Raw genomic sequence first — 19,811 nt, forward strand, 5'->3', positions numbered from 1 at the left:
GCAGGCATTTGTGCACAGCAAGATCCCAGAAACAGCAATGTGATAATGACCCGGGGTATAAATATTGCTCAGGTTCGCCAAAAAAAATTCACCTACTCTTCTCAAAATGGATCTTTTACACCCACCTGAGAGGCTGGTCGGGGCCTGACAGGCTGGTTGGGGCCTGAGAGGATGGTCAGAGCCTGAGAGGGCGGTCAGGGCTTGAGGGGGCGGTCAGGACCTGAGAGGGCGGTCAGGGCCTGTGAGGGTGATCGGGGCTGTGAGGGCGGTCAGGGCCTGAGGGGGTGGTCAGGGCCTGAGGGGGCGGTCAGGGCCTGAGAGGGCGGTCAGGGCCTGAGAGGGCGGTCGGGGCCTGTGAGGGCGGTCAGGGCCTGAGGGGGTGGTCAGGGCCTGTGAGGGTGGTCAGGGCCTGAGGGGGCGGTCAGGGCCTGAGAGGGCGGTCGGGGCCTGTGAGGATGGTCAGGGCCTGTGAGGGTGATTGGGGCTGTGAGGGCGGTCAGGGCCTGAGGGGGTGGTCAGGGCCTGAGGGGCGGTCGGGGCCTGTGAGGGTGGTCAGGGCCTGAGGGGGCGGTCAGGGCCTGTGAGGGTGATCGGGGCCTGTGAGGGCGGTCAGGGCCTGAGGGGGTGGTCAGGGCCTGAGGGGGCGGTCGGGGCCTGTGAGGGTGGTCAGGGCCTGAGGGGGCGGTCAGGGCCTGAGGGGGCGGTCAGGGCCTGAGGGGGCGGTCAGGGCCTGTGAGGGTGGTCAGGGCCTGAGGGGGCGGTCAGGGCCTGTGAGGATGGTTTAAGCCTGAGGTGGCGGTAAAAGCAGATTCAACAGCAACTTCCAAAAGAGGAATTGGGGAAATATTCAAAAGGAGGAATTTGACAATGTTACAGGGTAAGTGAGACTAATTGTTTCCCTTTCTCAGAGAGCTAGTACAAACACAATGGGCCAAATGGCCTCCTTCTGTTCTGAGAGACTGTAAGATTCAATGAGAACTTACTGTGTGCCAAATCCCATCATTGATCAATGGGCCTCCACTGATTGTAACCTTAGGGACGCGCTCATTCTGGAACTGAACCTCAAGCTTGCCATCCCGAATGGCAAACAGGAGCCAGGCACTGTTCCCATTGGTTTCAGCGTAGAATATAACCCCTTCCGGGTCATAGGTCCGTATGTTGAACTCTGCTGTAAATCTGCACAAGAACATGAAAGGGTGGCAGTGATTAGCAGTGAGGTAAACTTCTGGAAAAAGAACAGGTCCGATCTTCCCCCGTCTCCAGAGCTGACTGATCTATTCAAGCAAACAGAAGTTATAGGAAATCAAATGTCAATCTGTGCCCTCAGCTGAACTAGAAGGAATGAGCCCTCGTACGCTGTCAAATCCTGCCCTGTTTTATATCAGTATTAATCTACAACTTACTAAAGATTACAAAAGAGTGGCACAGTGATTAGCACTGCTGCCTCACAGCGCCAGGGACCCGGGTTCGATTCCCAGCTTGGGTCACTGTCTGTGTGGAGTTTGCACGTTCTCCCTGTGTCTGCGTGGGTTTCCTCCGGGAGCTCTGGTTTCCTCCCACAGTCTGAAAGACGCATGGGTTAGATGCATTGGCCGTGCTAAATTCTCCCTCACTGTACCCGAACAGGCGCCAGAATGGGATTTCCACAATAATTTACTTGCAGCGTTAATGTAAGCCTTACTTGTAACACTAATAAATAAACTTTAAAGATTTGCTCAATTATTTCACACTATCTCCTGTTGCCGTTATAGTTAAAATCTCAAATCAACAATTAGAATTTAAGTTCAAATAATCCCCAGAACTCACAAACTTTTTCACCTCGGATATCTGGCTTCTCACTAGCTGACTTCTCCGGTGCTCCCCCTTATAGTCCTGTCTTTAACTGGGACCCTCTCTCTGCCCCTTTCTTTATCTTCAGTGAACAGCCCCTTGTTCAGATGCAGGTTCTTTGCCCCCTCCCCCCCTTCCCTTTCAGCCTTCCTGGGATTTTCCTCTTTTAGTTCCCCTGGTTTCCAGAACTTTCCATTCTTTAGCTTCCGGGACTTGTTTTCTGCTCCTTATTCCACCGTCCTCCCTGTGCTGGAAGGTTCTGCAGAAAGCCTCTTCCTTCTGGATGACCTGGTTCCAGACTAAACCACAAATGCTGCTGCTTTTCAGTGTGAGCCTCTCGTTGCTAAGCAACAGCTTTGTTTCTTAACTCTGTAATAGCTTTAATGTTGTAAAATTTTAATTACAATGCAGGTAAAGTTTAAAGTGAAACTAAAAACTACAAACTTGTAGGCATCGATGTTTAACATGAAACTAAAGTTTTAACCCTTTCTTAATGCATAAATACAGAAACACAAATTAAGCTGAATCTTTAACTTTATACCTTATTCTTACCCCACACCATACAAATATAAATGATTTAAACTATCTCTATTTACCAATAACATAAACGTAAGCTGATGTTTTTGCATCTTGACCAATATTCCCCCCTCAACCGTCATCAGCAAAAACAGATAACCGGATTACTTATTATCGCATTACTGTTTGCGGGATCTTGCTGTGTACACATTGATCGCCACATTTTCTACAGTACAACACTGGCCAAACATTGAATTCACTTCAGTGAGTATAAAGCATGTTACAATCTCCTTGAATGTGGGAGTGAAGTAAGATTAAGTTATCATAAAGACTTGTTATAAGTTCAGTTGTCAAGTGTTTGGATTTTTCAGGACGGTAAGAATGTGTCTGATTAAAAGAGAATAGATTAGAATTCTGATAGAGCTTAAATCAGATAATTTTTTTTCTCCTTTTCAATCGTGGGATGTAGGCATCGCTTGTGGCATTTGTTACCCATCCCCAGTCGCCCTTGAACTGAGTGACTTGCTGGGCCATTTCAGAGGGCAGTTAGGCACCAACCACATTGCTGTGGCTCTGGACTCACATGTGGGCCAGACCGGGTAAGGACGGCAGATTTCCCTCCCTAAAGAACATTAGTGACCCAGATGGGGTTCTTTTTTTTACAACAATTAATGACGGTTTCTGGGCACCATTTCCAAGACAAGCTTTATATTCTTGATTTATTAACTAAATTTAGGTCTTTTGAGGAAAGGCTGAGGGACTTAAAGTTGATTTCGTTAGAGGAAAGAAGGTTAAGAGGTGACCTAATTGAGGCATACAAGATGATCAGAGGGTTAGATAGGGTGGACAGTGAGATCCTTTTTCCTCGGATGGTGATGGCTAACACGAGGGGACATAGCTTTAAATTAAGGGGTGATAATTATAGGACAGATGTCAGAGGTAGGTTCTTTACTCAGAGGATAGTAAGGGCATGGAATGCCCTGCCTGCAGCAGTTGTGGACTCACCAACCTTGAGGGCATTCAAATGGTCAGTGGATAGGCATATGGATAACATTGGAATAGTTTAGGTTAGAGGGTCATTAGATTGGTTCCACTGGTCGGCGCAACATCGAGGGCTGAAGGGCCTGTACTGCGCTGGAATGTTCTATGTTCTAGACTCTATCAGGTGTTGCAGAGAGATTAGAACCCGTGTCCTCCAGAGCATTACTGATCCAGTGACATTGCCAGAAAGCCATCGGCTGCCCCCAGAGCTGTTTGGACATTCTGATGATTTGCACAAAGATATTGGAGACGAGATCATTCTCTCCCTTTCCGCAGGCAGGCTGGTGACACTCCCAATCTTACCCAGCAGGCAGGCTGGTGACACTCCCAATCTTACCCAGCAGGCAGGCTGGTGACACTCCCAATCTTACCCAGATCTTCTGCCCATCTTGTGCCTAATAACCTCACACATTTACCAATGACTAATCCATAAAACCTACACATCCTTGGAATTGTGGAGAAGCTGCAGGAAACCTAAATGTTTCCCCAAACCACCTGCAATGAGATTGGAGGAAAAAGCAGGAGAACCAGGACTGAAAACAAGCCTATTGAGGACAGTTTGTTTAAAATGTGAGGCCTGGTTCGGGGGTGGAAAGTGTGATCACATCACTTCCTCACTCACAGCATCAGAGACCATCCTTCAGCACACTCCATCGGACTGTGTCCCGAACTAGTGAGAGTCTCACCTGCTGCCAGCAGGAATCTTGAACCGGAGATAGACAACAGGAATTCCAGCAAAGAGTTCCCCCATGTTCAGGATGTCAGGTTTCCTGCTGGTCTCGAGGTTGACACATGTGGGAATTTCCTGATTAAAAAAAAGTCTGCCCATTAACAGGTGCACGGACTTGCGAACATTTAGAAATCAAACCAGTCCCATCACATCCCATTTACCCCAAACCTGCAATAATCCACCAATAATACTGACTGTCTGGCAACACCGCAGCTCTTCAATGATGAAGGTGACACTTAAACAAACCGTCTAAAACCTGAACACTGACCCTCACTCACTTGGGCAGCACAGTGGCATAGTGGTTAGCACTGCTGCCACACAGTGCCAGGGACCCAGGGCAGCACGGTGACACAGTGCCAGGGACCCAGGGCAGCACGGTGACACAGTGCCAGGGACCCAGGGCAGCACGGTGACACAGTGGTTAGCACTGCTGTCACACAGTGCCAGGGACCCAGGGCAGCACGGTGACACAGTGGTTAGCACTGCTGTCACACAGTGCCAGGGACCCAGGGCAGCACGGTGACACAGTGGTTAGCACTGCTGCCACACAGTGCCAGGGACCCGGGTCCAATTCTCAGGTCACTGTCTGTGCAGAGTTTGCACATTCTCCTCATGTCTGTGTGGGTTTCCTTGGGTGATCCGGTTTCCTCCTACACTCCAAAGATGTGCGGGTTGGGTTGACTGGGCATGCTAAATTGACGCTAGTGTCAGGGGGATTAGCAGTGTAAATATGTGGGCAATGGGACCTGGGTGGGATTGTCGTTGCTACAGTCCCGATGGGCAGAAAGGCCCCTTTCTGCACTGTAAGGATTCTATAATTCTGCACTGGGTCACTGGCACTGACCCTCCCGGAGTGGGACATCTTGCCATGTGTCCTGGTTAGTTAGATCTGTCCCTGCGCCCTTTAGCTCGAGATGTTTAATCCTGTAGCGCACTGGGAGTATGATCTGGGAATACTGAGGGAGGGTAACGGGATATCTGGGATCTCAGTAAATCATGGGACCAACAGCCTGTCTCCTCAGCCAATCAGATTTGAGGATTGAGAAAGAAAGCGAGGATTGACAGAGATGGAAACTGGGTAAATTTGAGTCAAATCAGAAAGAGAAATAAAGAGAGGGAAAGATTGTCCGAATGGAGAGAGAGGAGAAACAAGAGACAGAAAGAAAGAGAAAGAGAAACTAAAGTTGGAAACTATGAGGAGTTTGAGGGTGAGATCCTGTTTATGAGATAAATCAAACAGCAAATTGTGGAGATTCGCAGCTCACAAACTCTCCCCGTTAACCTGAGTTAGTTTAATAACAGTTAGTTGTCTCAGTCATATCCAGCCCGGTGTTTGTCCATCAGCTTTTATTCAATTTTATAAAAATTCATTTACAGGATACGGCCATTACTGGCTGGCCAGCATTTATTACCCATCCCTACTTGTTGAGAATCACCCGCATTTCTGTGACTCTGGAGTTACATGTAGGCCAGACCAGGTAAGGATGGCAGATTTCCTTCCCCAAAGGACATTAGTGAACCAGATGGGTTTTTCCGACAATGGTTTCATGGTCATCAGTAGATTCTTAATTCCAGATATTCAAATTCCACCATCTGCTGCGACGGGATTTGAACCTGGGTCCCCAGATCTTGCCTGGGGTCTCTGGATTACTAATCCAGTGACAATACCAGTGTGCCACTGCCTCCCCGTCCATTAGGTAAATACATGAATATTCCTGAGAATGACTTTCTCTCTGAAGAGATGTTGTTAGAACACCGATGATTTAGTGTTTAAAATGCAAATCACATTAGCACAAAGTCTCTGCAGCTGGAATTATAATGAACGGTGGATGTTTTGCGAGCCTCAGCATGGAGTGAGGCTCAGAATATCCACACCCCAGACCCAGCTCACTCTCTCATTACTCTGGCTGCTACCCTTTCAGAGCCAACAATCTGGTGAATTTCCATAAACTTCAGTCAAAGGGCGCTCAGGTTTTGTGAAGTCTGTCCCTGCCTCAGTGCTACTGAACAGGAAGCATTGATTAATATCACACAGGATATATGAATCAGGGCCATTATCGCTTCCTTCCAGCCCCGTGTAAGTCACTGACACGATTGGGGGCTGGTGCTCACTGAACACTGTGTATTAGAGATTGGAATGTTCCCTCTGGGGACTCGAGGTCCAGTGTGGACAGAAGGCAATGGGATGAGAATGACATTTAGGATTCCTAATGGACCAAAGCAGGAATGCTTGGCAGCCTTACTCAGCAGAGATCAATGTCACCCCAGAGTGAACCATAGTGGGTCGGACCTCAAACAACGACAAGGAAAGAGATAGAGAATCTGGTGAACTGGTGCGGTGATAATAATCTCTCCCTCAATGTCAACAAAACAAAGGAGATAGTCATTGATTTCAGGAAGTGTAAAGGAGAACATGCCCCTGTCTACATCAATGGGGACAAAGTGGAAAGGATTGAGAGCTTTAAGTTTCTAGGTGTCCAAATCACCAACAACCTGTCCTGGTCCCCCTCATGCTGACACTATCGTTAAGAAAGCCTACGATGCCTCTACTTTCTCAGGAGGCTAAGAAAATTTGGCATGCCCGCTACGGCTCTCACCAGTTTTTATAGATAGGAGGTATTCTTTCTGGTTGTAGCCTAATCCATCATTGGGCCTCCCATCCATTCACTCTGTCTACACTTCCCACTGCCTCGGTAAAGCAGCCAGCATAATTAAGGACCCCACACACCCCGGACATTCTCTCTTCCACCTTCTTCCATCAAGAAAAGATACAAAAATCTGAGGTCATGTACCAACTGACTCAAGAACAGCTTCTTCCCTGCTGCCATCAGACTTTTGAATGAATCTCTGTCACATTAAGCTGATCTTTCTCTACACCCTCGCTCTGATGTAACACTACATTCTGCACTCTCTCCCTTCCTTCTCTATGAACGGTATGTTTTGCCTGTACAGCGCACAAGAAACAATGCTTTTCACTGAACGCTAATCCATGTGACAATAATAAATCAACTCAGAAAATCACTCAGAGTCCAGATGCACTCCATTACTGAAATGGGATTGGTTCTTTCTCTCTGCTGTCCTGACCAATCACTATGCCCCAACCAACATCACTAAAAACAGATTATCAGATTGCTGTTTGTGGGATCTTGCTGTGTGAAAGTCAGCTGTCACAGTTCCTGCATCACAAAGAACTTTGGGACATCCTGAGGCTAAGAAAGGCGCTATATAAATGCAAGTTCCTTTTTTCTTCACCTCACAACTCTGGCCATCAGCTGATAACTTCTCTCCTTTCTTCCCATCACAGAAACAGTTGTAGCTTCCGGGGGAGTTCACACAGCCGTACGCACAAGTGTTCACAGCGCACTCATCGATATCTGCACACAGAAGGTCACATTTTACAAAAACATCTTTTTGCCCCAAATCATTCTTCATTTAAAGAGAATTCTCTGGAAAAGATAAATTCACAGACACGCTAAAGACACAAAGAATAAAACACACCATTTTTCTGCACACGTACTCTGAGTGTGGAATAGAGAGTCGATTCTGGAATTGGAACAGTTGTGGTTTAGGGTGGGAATTACAGATGTGATCTGTTCAAACCTCACCAGAGCGAGCTGTCTTTGTTCTTTCATAGGATGTGAGTGTCTCTGACTGGACCAGCATTGTTACCCTTCCGTAACTGGAGGGTTAGACAGGGTAGATTCAGAAAGAATGTCCCAGATGGTGGGGGGGAGTCCAGAACTGGGGGGGTCACAGTCTGAGGATAAAGCGTAGAACTGAGGTGAGGAGAAATATCTTCACCCAGAGGGTGGTGAATGTGTGGAATTCACTGCCAGGGAAAGTAGCCGAAGCTAAAACATTGTCTGATTTCAAGAAGAAATTAGATATTGCTCTTGGGGCTAATGAGATCAAGGAATATGGAGGGGGGGGGAAGTGGGGGGGATCAGGATATTGAATTCGATGATCAGCCATGATCAAAATGAATGGTGGAGCAGGCTCGAAGGGCCAAATGGCCTCCTCCTGCTTCTAGTTTCTATGCTGTTGAGTTGAGTGACTCGCTGGGCTATTTCACCAGGGCTGGCTGAGAGTCACCCACATTACTGTGGCTCTGGGGTCACATGTAGGCCAGACCGGGTAAGGGCAGCAGATTTCCTTCCCTAAAGGGACATGAATGAACCAGATGGGTTTTTCCGACAATCCATGATACCTGGTCACTGTTACCGAGATTTGTTTTTAATTCCAGGCCTTATAAACTGAATTTAAATTCCACCACCTATCCTGACGGGATTTGAACCCATGTCTCCCACAGCATTAATCTCGGTGTCCAGTTTAATACCACGACACTTCACCTCCCCATAAAGATGTGAACTGGATTCAAAAAATCTGCAATTGTTTCAGACGATAAATAAATGTTCAAAGTAACATCAGTAACTAACTGATTCACTAAGTGTTGTTCCGGAATCTGTCCCTGTCACCCAGTCTGAGCCCACACGTAACTCCAGACACACTATACAGTCTTCTCATTTGTTCGGGATGTGTGGGCACAGCTGGCATTTCTGTCCAATGCCCTCTGGCGTTGCCCTCACTGGAACAACTGCACGAGAAGAATGTCCAGCACCATCTCCAAGTGACGCGGTCCCACCAAGACTCTGCTGTAACTTTGGCAAATACCAATTCATAGACTTATACAGCACAGAAGGAGGCCATTCAGCCCACTATGCCTGTGCTGCCCCCTTGATAGAGCACTCCAATTAGTCCCACTCTCTCAGATCCCTGCCCATCTGCTCCCTTCAGGAATGTGTCTAATTTCCTCTTGAAATGTTTTATCCCTTTCAGGCAATGTCATCCAGATCACAACAACTCGCTGCGTAAAAAACCCCTTCTCAACTCAAACCTCTTCCCTCACCACCCCGCTCCCTCCCCCCGCCCCTCACCCAAGTTTCTGTGTTGAGTTCTCACCCTCGCAGTCTTCCGTGATGGAATTGAAGGCGTATCCTGGGTCACAAACACACTCGTAAGTACCCGGCAGATTTCTGCATTCAGCTTTCCCACAGATCTTCGGCTGCCTCCAACACTCGTTCAAATCTGGAAAGTTCGGGAGAGTAGAGCACAGTCAGAAATTAAGGAAAGATCCCACGTGAACACACGCTGACACGGTGGCACAGTGGGTTAGCACGGCTGCCTCACAGCGCCAGGGACCCGGGTTCGATTCCCAGCTCGGGTCACTGTCTGTGTGGAGTTTGCACGTTCTCCCCATGTCTTCGTGAGTTTCCTCCGGGTGCTCCGGTTTCCTCCGACAGTCCAAAGATGTGCAGGTTAGGTGCGTTGTCTGTGATAAATTGCTGCACTGTGGGGGTTCTATGATTTCTACAGCTCCTTTCTCACCTTCCAGACACCCCAACTCACTTCACAGCCAATGCACAAGGTAATGAGATTGCCACACATGTACACACACACACACACACACACACGTATACACACACACACACATGTGCGGACACACACACACACACACGTGCGGACACACACACACACACACGTGCGGACACACACACACACACACGTGCGGACACACACACACACACATGTGCGGACACACACACACACGCACGTGCGGACACACACACACACGCACGTGCGGACACACACACACACACATGTGCGGACACACACACACACACACGTGCGGACACACACACACACACACGTGCGGACACACACACACACACATGTGCGGACACACACACACACGCACGTGCGGACACACACACACACACGCACGTGCGGACACACACACACACACATGTGCGGACACACACACACACACACGTGCGGACACACACACACACGCACGTGCGGACACACACACACACACATGTGCGGACACACACACACACACACGTGCGGACACACACACACACGCACGTGCGGACACACACACACACGCACGTGCGGACACACACACACACACGCACGTGCGGACACACACACACACACATGTGCGGACACACACACACACGCACGTGCGGACACACACACACACACGCACGTGCGGACACACACACACACACATGTGCGGACACACACACACACACACGTGCGGACACACACACACACGCACGTGCGGACACACACACACACATGTGCGGACACACACACACACACGTGCGGACACACACACACACGCACGTGCGGACACACACACACACACGCACGTGCGGACACACACACACACATGTGCGGACACACACACACACACGTGCGGACACACACACACACACACGTGCGGACACACACACACACACGTGCGGACACACACACACACACGTGCGGACACACACACACACACGTGCGGACACACACACACACGTGCGGACACACACACACACACGTGCGGACACACACACACACACGCACGTGCGGACACACACACACACACACACATGTGCGGACACACACACACACATGTGCGGACACACACACACACACATGTGCGGACACACACACACACGTGCGGACACACACACACACACATGTGCGGACACACACACACACACACGTGCGGACACACACACACACGCACGTGCGGACACACACACACACACGTGCGGACACACACACACACGTGCGGACACACACACACACGTGCGGACACACACACACACATGTGCGGACACACACACACACACACGTGCGGACACACACACACACGCACGTGCGGACACACACACACACACGTGCGGACACACACACACGTGCGGACACACACACACACGTGCGGACACACACACACACACGTGCGGACACACACACACACACGCACGTGCGGGGACACACACACACGTGCGGACACACACACACGTGCGGACACACACACGCACGTGCGGACACACACACACACACGTGCGGACACACACACACATGTGCGGATACACACACACACACGTGCGGACACACACACACACGCACGTGCGGACACACACACACACGTGCGGACACACACACACACACGTGCGGACACACACACACATGTGCGGACACACACACACACACGTGCGGACACACACACACACGCACGTGCGGACACACACACACACGTGCGGACACACACACACACACGTGCGGACACACACACACACACACGTGCGGACACACACACACATGTGCGGACACACACACACACGTGCGGACACACACACACGTGCGGACACACACACGCACGTGCGGACACACACACTCACACGTGCGGACACACACACACGTGCGGACACACACACACGTGCGGACACACACACGCACGTGCGGACACACACACACACACGTGCGGACACACACACGCACGTGCGGACACACACACACACACGTGCGGACACACACACACATGTGCGGATACACACACACACACGTGCGGACACACACACACACGTGCGGACACACACACACACACGTGCGGACACACACACACACACACGTGCGGACACACACACACATGTGCGGACACACACACACACACGTGCGGACACACACACACACACGTGCGGACACACACACACACACACACGTGCGGACACACACACACACGTGCGGACACACACACACACGTGCGGACACACACACACACGTGCGGACACACACACACACGTGCGGACACACACACACACGTGCGGACACACACACACACGTGCGGACACACACACACACGTGCGGACACACACACACACACACACGTGCGGACACACACACACACGTGCGGACACACACACACACGTGCGGACACACACACACACACACACGTGCGGACACACACACACACGTGCGGACACACACACACACACACACGTGCGGACACACACACACACGTGCGGACACACACACACACACACACGTGCGGACACACACACACACGTGCGGACACACACACACACACGTGCGGACACACACACACACACACACACGTGCGGACACACACACACACACACGTGCGGACACACACACACACGTGCGGACACACACACACACGTGCGGACACACACACACACGTGCGGACACACACACACACGTGCGGACACACACACACACGTGCGGACACACACACACACACACACGTGCGGACACACACACACACGTGCGGACACACACACACACACGTGCGGACACACACACACACGTGCGGACACACACACACACGTGCGGACACACACACACTGAATCAAACACACAGGCACAGTTTAATTCAAATTAAAAGATTTGCAGGTGCTGGCCATTCAGCCCATCCTTCTTCTGCCAGCCCGAATTGAGGCAATCCAGCCAAATCTCAGTGTCCAGCTTTGCTCCAATATCCCCAAAGCGCAGGGCCAGTGTTTGTGTGTTACTCACCAACACAGCTCCGTTTATCCGAATGGATGTGGAAACCCTCATCGCAGAAGCAGCGAAAACTCCCGGGAACATTGAAGCAGGAATGATTACACGCTTTCTCCTCCCGGACACCACTCTTACACTCGTCAATATCTGAACAACACACAGGAAGAAATTGTAAATTTACAACTTTTACAAGAACCGAACATTAAACAAATTAGAATAAAAAGGACAAAAACTTAAATTGTCAAAATGCCATCAGGTGGCACGGTGATTAGATTTGCTGTCTCACAGTGTCAGGGACCCGGGTTCAATTCCCAATGTGCTGCGGTTTTGTCTCCCACAGTCCAAAGATGTGCGGGTTTGTGGGATTGGCCAGGCTAAATTGCCCCTTAGTGTCAAGGGGACTAGCTAGGGTAAATGTGTGGGGTTATGGGGATGGGGCCTGGGTGGGATTGTGGTTGGTGCAGACTCGATGGGCTGAATGGCCTCTTTCAGAAGTGTGGGGATTCTATGAATTCTTTGGGCAGCACGGTGGCACAGTGGTTAGCACTGCTGCTTCAGAGTGCCAGGGATCTGGGTTCGATTCCCGGCTCGGGTCACTGTCTGTGTGGAGTTTGCACATTCTCCTCGTGTCTGCGTGGGTTTCCTCCGGGTGCTCCGGTTTCCTCCCACAGTCTGAAGATGTGCGGGTTAGGTTGGTTGGCCATGTTAAGAAATTGCCCCTTAGTGTCCTGAGATGCATAGTTAGAGGGATTAATGGGTAAATGTGTAGGGATATGGGGGTAGGGCCTGGGTGGGATAGTGGTTGGTGCAGACTCGATGGGCCAAATGGCCTCTTTCAGCTCTGTAGGGTTTCTATGATTCTATGAAAACAAATTGGGTAAATAGTTTTACGAAGCGAGGAAAATACAATTCAACATTCGAATGTCTCCCTGATCAGTGGGGCCAGTAACTGGTTACTGGCTCTCACACCAACAAATGTTCAATCATTAAATATCAGAAACATTAAGCTCAGAGGAAGCTGCATTCGGAGTCACTGAGACACATTGTGCCTGTACGGAAATGAATCCTGCATTCCGTCAGAATTCCATCAGCATCTTTCACAACCTTACAACTTGTAAGTCAGGAAATTCAGCGCACAGCAAGATCTCAAACAAATCTGTCTTTAACAACGCCCATTGATGGATTAATACCAGCCAAGAAACTGGGAATTCTCCGGGGCTTCTTCATCCCAGAATCACCACCTGGGAGGGTCACAGTTCAAGCTGTCAGCCAAAACATGTCACTTCTGACAGTGCGGCACTCCCTCAGCACTGACCCTCTGACAGTGCGGCACTCCCTCAGCACTGGCCCTCTGACAGTGCGGCACTCCCTCAGCACTGGCCCTCTGACAGTGCGGCACTCCCTCAGCACTGACCCTCTGACAGTGCGGCACTCCCTCAGCACTGGCCCTCTGACAGTGCGGCACTCCCTCAGCACTGACCCTCTGACAGTGCGGCACTCCCTCAGCACTGGCCCTCTGACAGTGCGGCACTCCCTCAGCACTGGCCCTCTGACAGTGCGGCGCTCCCTCAGCACTGACCCTCTGACAGTGCGGCACTCCCTCAGCACTGGCCCTCTGACAGTGCGGCGCTCCCTCAGCACTGACCCTCTGACAGTGCGGCACTCCCTCAGCACTGGCCCTCTGACAGTGCGGCACTCCCTCAGCACTGGCCCTCTGACAGTGCGGCACTCCCTCAGCACTGGCCCTCTGACAGTGCGGCGCTCCCTCAGCACTGACCCTCTGACAGTGCGGCACTCCCTCAGCACTGACCCTCTGACAGTGCGGCACTCCCTCAGCACTGACCCTCTGACAGTGCGGCACTCCCTCAGCACTGACCCTCTGACAGTGCGGCACTCCCTCAGCACTGACCCTCTGACAGTGCGGCACTCCCTCAGCACTGACCCTCTGACAGTGCAGCACTCCCTCAGCACTGACCCTCTGACAGTGCAGCACTCCCTCAGTACTGACTCTCTGACAGTGCGGCACTCCCTCAGCACTGACCCTCTGACAGTGCGGCGCTCCCTCAGCACTGACCCTCTGACAGTGCGGCACTCCCTCAGCACTGACCCTCTGACAGTGCGGCACTCCCTCAGCACTGACCCTCTGACAGTGCGGCGCTCCCTCAGCACTGACCCTCTGACAGTGCGGCACTCCCTCAGCACTGACCCTCTGACAGTGCGGCGCTCCCTCAGCACTGACCCTCTGACAGTGCGGCACTCCCTCAGCACTGACCCTCTGACAGTGCGGCGCTCCCTCAGCACTGACCCTCTGACAGTGCGGCACTCCCTCAGCACTGACCCTCTGACAGTGCGGCGCTCCCTCAGCACTGACCCTCTGACAGTGCGGCACTCCCTCAGCACTGACCCTCTGACAGTGCGGCACTCCCTCAGCACTGACCCTCTGACAGTGCGGCACTCCCTCAGTACTGACTCTCTGACAGTGCGGCACTCCCTCAGCACTGACCCTCTGACAGTGCGGCGCTCCCTCAGCACTGACCCTCTGACAGTGCGGCGCTCCCTCAGCACTGACCCTCTGACAGTGCGGCGCTCCCTCAGCACTGACCCTCTGACAGTGCGGCACTCCCTCAGCACTGACCCTCTGACAGTGCGGCACTCCCTCAGCACTGACCCTCTGACAGTGCGGCGCTCCCTCAACACTGACCCTCTGACAGTGCGGCACTCCCTCAGCACTGACCCTCTGACAGTGCGGCGCTCCCTCAGCACTGACCCTCTGACAGTGCGGCGCTCCCTCAGCACTGACCCTCTGACAGTGCGGCACTCCCTCAGCACTGACCCTCTGACAGTGCAGCACTCCCTCAGCACTGACCCTCTGACAGTGCGGCGCTCCCTCAACACTGACCCTCTGACAGTGCGGCACTCCCTCAGCACTGACCCTCTGACAGTGCGGCACTCCCTCAGCACTGACCCTCTGACAGTGCGGCACTCCCTCAGCACTGACCCTCTGACAGTGCGGCACTCCCTCAGCACTGACCCTCTGACAGTGCGGCGCTCCCTCAGCACTGACCCTCTGACAGTGCGGCGCTCCCTCAGCACTGACCCTCTGACAGTGCGGCACTCCCTCAGCACTGACCCTCTGACAGTGCAGCACTCCCTCAGCACTGACCCTCTGACAGTGCGGCGCTCCCTCAACACTGACCCTCTGACAGTGCGGCACTCCCTCAACACTGACCCTCTGACAGTGCGGCACTCCCTCAGCACTGACCCTCTGACAGTGCGGCACTCCCTCAGCACTGACAGCACAAATAGTGAAGATATTTAGGGGAGATGGGGCAGTGACAGACTAGAATAACACATGACTCAGTCTCACTGATGGAGATCAGAATGTTTGTGATGGGGAAGCACTGTCGTCCTGATCGGAGCCTCTGATGAAAGGCTGGGCCTGGTTAATGAAACAGGATTAATAGTGACCTGAAGGCAGGGAACATGTGGGAAATAGTGATCACAAAGCAATTAGGGTCACATTAAAAATGGAAACAAAGCAGGAAAGAGCAATGTAAAAAGCCAAGCCCGGGAAATATCAAGGGGATGATAAGGGCCAAATCCAGGTGAAAGGGGGAGGAAGAAAGGCGAGATGCAAAAGAACAAGAAATCTTTTACTATAACTGAATATTTAAGTGGACATTGGAAGATAACTGAAGTGTATTGGGGAAGCATTTAGGAAAGAAACTGGGAGAATATTGGGGACGGGGCCGGGAGATGTGATTCCAGTAAATGGCTGGACACAAGGGATGATGGGCTGAATGGCCTTCTCCTGCGCTGAAATTTCTGTCAAAACTATTGGCATTGAGATTGCAGGTTAATAGTCCAGAATTCCCGTGTGGACCTCAACGCAAATAATCTCTGCAGCCTGGCACGAACAGAGCGGTTTGCTAAAGTCTGAGACGTACCATGCTGACACTTGTCTCCGTGCCATCCTTCTCGACAGGTACAGCTGAAAGAGGCCTTTTTATCCACACACAGGACTGAACCTTCAGGATTACAAGGTGAAGGAGAGCACTGGTCTGGGATTCCTGCATCAAATAGAAGATAATCAGTTAATATTCACAATATTATATAGACTCACATCAGCCCTGTCCAATCACTGATAACCCTGCTTTCAAATCCCTCCATGGCCTCATCCCCCCCCACCCCCTCCCTATCTCTGTAACCTCCCCCATCCCCTACACCTCCTCCCTATCTCTGTAACCTCCTCCAGCCACAATCTCTCCGTTCCCCCAGTTTTGGCCTCTTGGCTATTCCTGACTCTAAGTGCCTATTGGCTGCCGTGCGTCAGCTACAGAGGCCCAAACCTCTGGAATTCCTTCCCTCAAACCTTCCTTTGATATTCCCAAAAACCTCTCGCTTCGACCAAGCTTTGGGTGACCTTCAAATGTAGCTCAGTGTCAAACCTTGTTCAGCAATCGCTGCTGCAGACTGCCATGTGATATTTCAGTACATTCAGAAGGATCTGAATGAATAGATTGTTACTGTTGTAGATATTCCCAAACTACCCCACCACGGACTCAACTCAATCCCAATCTCCCAAAGAGGAAATCTGTAGAATATCCCCCAGTGTGGACTGAGCAAATCTTCCAAAGGACCACGGACAGACTTTCCCTGGATCAGAGTGGGATGGAGTCGGATTGGGAAGGTAAGCATCCACTCTGTCAGGAGGCCAGAATTCCACCGTCAGCAACATCCCTGCTGGAGGAGGGATTTGCGAGATCTCGGAACTGGCCCTTGCAGGTCTATCAAACAATTTAGCAGCCAATTGTAAAACTGACTTTCAGAACTTGTGAATCTTTGATGGAGGAAACCAACTTTCAGAAAGCTCCAGCCTACAGACAGAGAGAGGGGGGCAGGTACACAGCAAGTCAGGAGAGGAGAAAACTCAGTGAAGGTTGTGGTTTGGTGTCAGATACTGAGTTCCCCAGACATGAAGAAAAAGGAAAGAGGTTATTGAAAGTGGCAGGAAGTGGTCCGTGTGTATCTAAAGAGAAAAAGATTGACAAAAACAAATGTAGGTCAATACACTCAGAAACAGGAGAATTCATAACGGGGAATAAAGAACTGGCCGAGGAATTAAATTTGTCCTTTGCCTCAGTCTTCACAAAGGAAGACATGAATAATGTACCAGAAGTTCTGAGAGAAACATGTCTCAGTGAGGAGCAGAAGGAAATCAGCATTAGGAGAGAAATGGTTTTGGGGAAATTGATGGGATTGAAGGTGGATAAATCTCCAGGTCCGGATAATCTTCATCCCAGAGTATTTAAGGAAATAGCCCTGGAAATAGATGTATTGGTGGTTATTTTCCAAAATTCTTTGGACTCTGGACTGGTTCCTACAGATTGGAGGGTTCGAATGTAAACTCATTATTCAAAAAGGGAGATAGAGAGAAAACGGAACTATAGAGCAGTCAGTCTAATGTCAGGAATGGGGAAATTGCTAGATTATCAAGGATTTTATAACTCGATATTTGGAAGACAGTGGGATAATCAGACAAAGTCAGCACGGATTTAGAGCCATTTCTAACTTCATTGTTATTCTGGCCAGTGACTCACAGTAAAAAACAACAAACCAGCTGACTGTCCAGATAATACAATCTCTCACTGTTTACGGAGGATTAAATATTGTCCAGAAAACCCGTGGGCAACACAGATTCTCAAAGATTAAACAGTTGAACTTTATACATGCGGTGAACTACAGATTCTACACAGTGACAGGATGTTTTTGAATTCCAGGCATAACTTGTCTTCCTGTGCAAGTGTAAGGAAGGAAGTGTCACTGTGAGTGAGTGAAGTGTAACAACGTGGAAAAGAACAACAAAACCGAGGTAGAGAGAGGTCCGTTAACTATAGCGCGCGAAGCTCATGGTTAAAAAGACTAGTCTGCAAAGGATTCTGGAACAGTTAATTCAGGAAGTCTTGTTTGATGGGAGTAACTTTGGAGTAAACAAATACAACTATTCACACAAACAGACATTTTAAAAGATTCATCAGTAGAAACATCATGAGGTCTTATTTATGACATGTACCTTTGATGTAAAGCAGAGGGGATGTAAAGCAGCGCTGCTTTCAACAGGTATTTTGAGGGCTTGAAAGATACAAAGAAGCCCAAAAGCCATCACCCTCTGCTAGATCAGTCACCAATACCCTGTATGAATGAAGTCTGTTCTGCGGAGCCCACCATCATGTCTTGTGCTCAAAACAAGTTATTGTGAAGGAGGGTGAATGTAAACACCAGGAAGCCTCCATTCTGTTCTTTGATATTGTGATATGTTTAAGATTGCTTTATCAGAATCTCAATCCCTACAGTGCAGAAGGAGGCCATTCGGCCCATCAAGCCTGTACCCACAACAATCCCATCCAGGCTCTATCCCCCGAACCCTAAGTATTTACCCTAGATGGTTCCCCCTGACATGAAGGGACAATTTAGCATGGCCAATCAACCAAACCCGTACATCTTTGGAGTGTGAGGGGAAACTGGAGCATCCGGAGGAAACCCACGCAGACACGGGGAGAACGTGCAAACTCCCGCACAGACAGTGACCCAAGCCAGGAATCGAACCCGGGTTCCTGGCACTGTGAGGCAGCAGTGCCAACCACTGTGGCACCGTGCCACCCGCACTCGTGGCCTAAGGAATGGAAGGGTTTCTGGATCATTCCAAACGATACTGGTTCACACACAGCCTCCAGGATCAGGATAAAACTGCTGTATCTCACCGGAGACTCCTGTCCGGCTGCCTGCTAAGCCAAGACATTGTTCAAATGAAAAGTCCTTCACCATATATGTTCCAGTTGCCAATAAATCAGTGCTGTAAACATGAAAATTATGCATGTTTAAATGGTGAAAAATTACAACATGCGACGGTGCAGAGGGACCTGGGGGTCCTTGTGCACGAATCGCAAAAACCCAGCTTGCAGGTGCAGCAGGTGGTCAGGAAGGCGAATGGGATGCTGGCCTTCATAGTGAGGGGGATTGAATATAAAAGCAGGGAGGTCTTGCTGCAACTGTACAGGGCACTGGTGAGGCCGCAGCTGGAGTACCGTGTGCAGTTTTGGTCACCGCATTTGTGAAAGGGTATATTAGCTTTGACAGAGAAGGTTCACCAGGTTGATTCCGGAGATGAGGGGGTTAGCTTATGAGGAGAGATTGAATAGACTGGGTCTGTACTCGTTGGAGTTTAGAAGGCTGAGGGGGGATCTTATTGAGACATATAAGATAATGAAGGGGATGGATAGGGTAGAGGTAGAGAGATTCTTCCCACTTAGAATGGAAACAAGAACTAGAGGAC

At 50.5% G+C, this 19,811-nt stretch overlaps 1 protein-coding gene across 3 annotated transcripts in view; it reads right to left on the reverse strand.

The window, feature by feature from the left end:
• Positions 1-856: 856 nt before the first annotated feature.
• LOC145349499 (vitamin K-dependent protein S-like) overlaps positions 857-19,811 on the reverse strand; it is a 118,878-nt gene continuing 99,923 nt past the window's right edge. For 2 of the 3 annotated variants that reach the window (XM_080198039.1, XM_080198038.1), the window contains exons 5-10: positions 16,426-16,548; positions 12,494-12,625; positions 9,077-9,202; positions 7,370-7,491; positions 4,074-4,192; positions 857-1,176 (exon numbers count right to left, since the gene is read on the reverse strand). In XM_080198039.1, the coding sequence (XP_080054165.1) occupies positions 969-1,176; positions 4,074-4,192; positions 7,370-7,491; positions 9,077-9,202; positions 12,494-12,625; positions 16,426-16,548 (830 nt within the window). In that variant the 3' untranslated portion in view covers positions 857-968. The remainder of the gene's footprint in view (positions 1,177-4,073; positions 4,193-7,369; positions 7,492-9,076; positions 9,203-12,493; positions 12,626-16,425; positions 16,549-19,811) is intronic. The other variant, XM_080198040.1, reaches the window with a different exon arrangement.

Source organism: Carcharhinus amblyrhynchos, chromosome 10, assembly GCF_965287045.1.
Source record: "Carcharhinus amblyrhynchos chromosome 10, sCarAmb.v2.hapA, whole genome shotgun sequence".
Classification (NCBI taxonomy): Eukaryota; Metazoa; Chordata; class Chondrichthyes; order Carcharhiniformes; family Carcharhinidae; genus Carcharhinus; species Carcharhinus amblyrhynchos.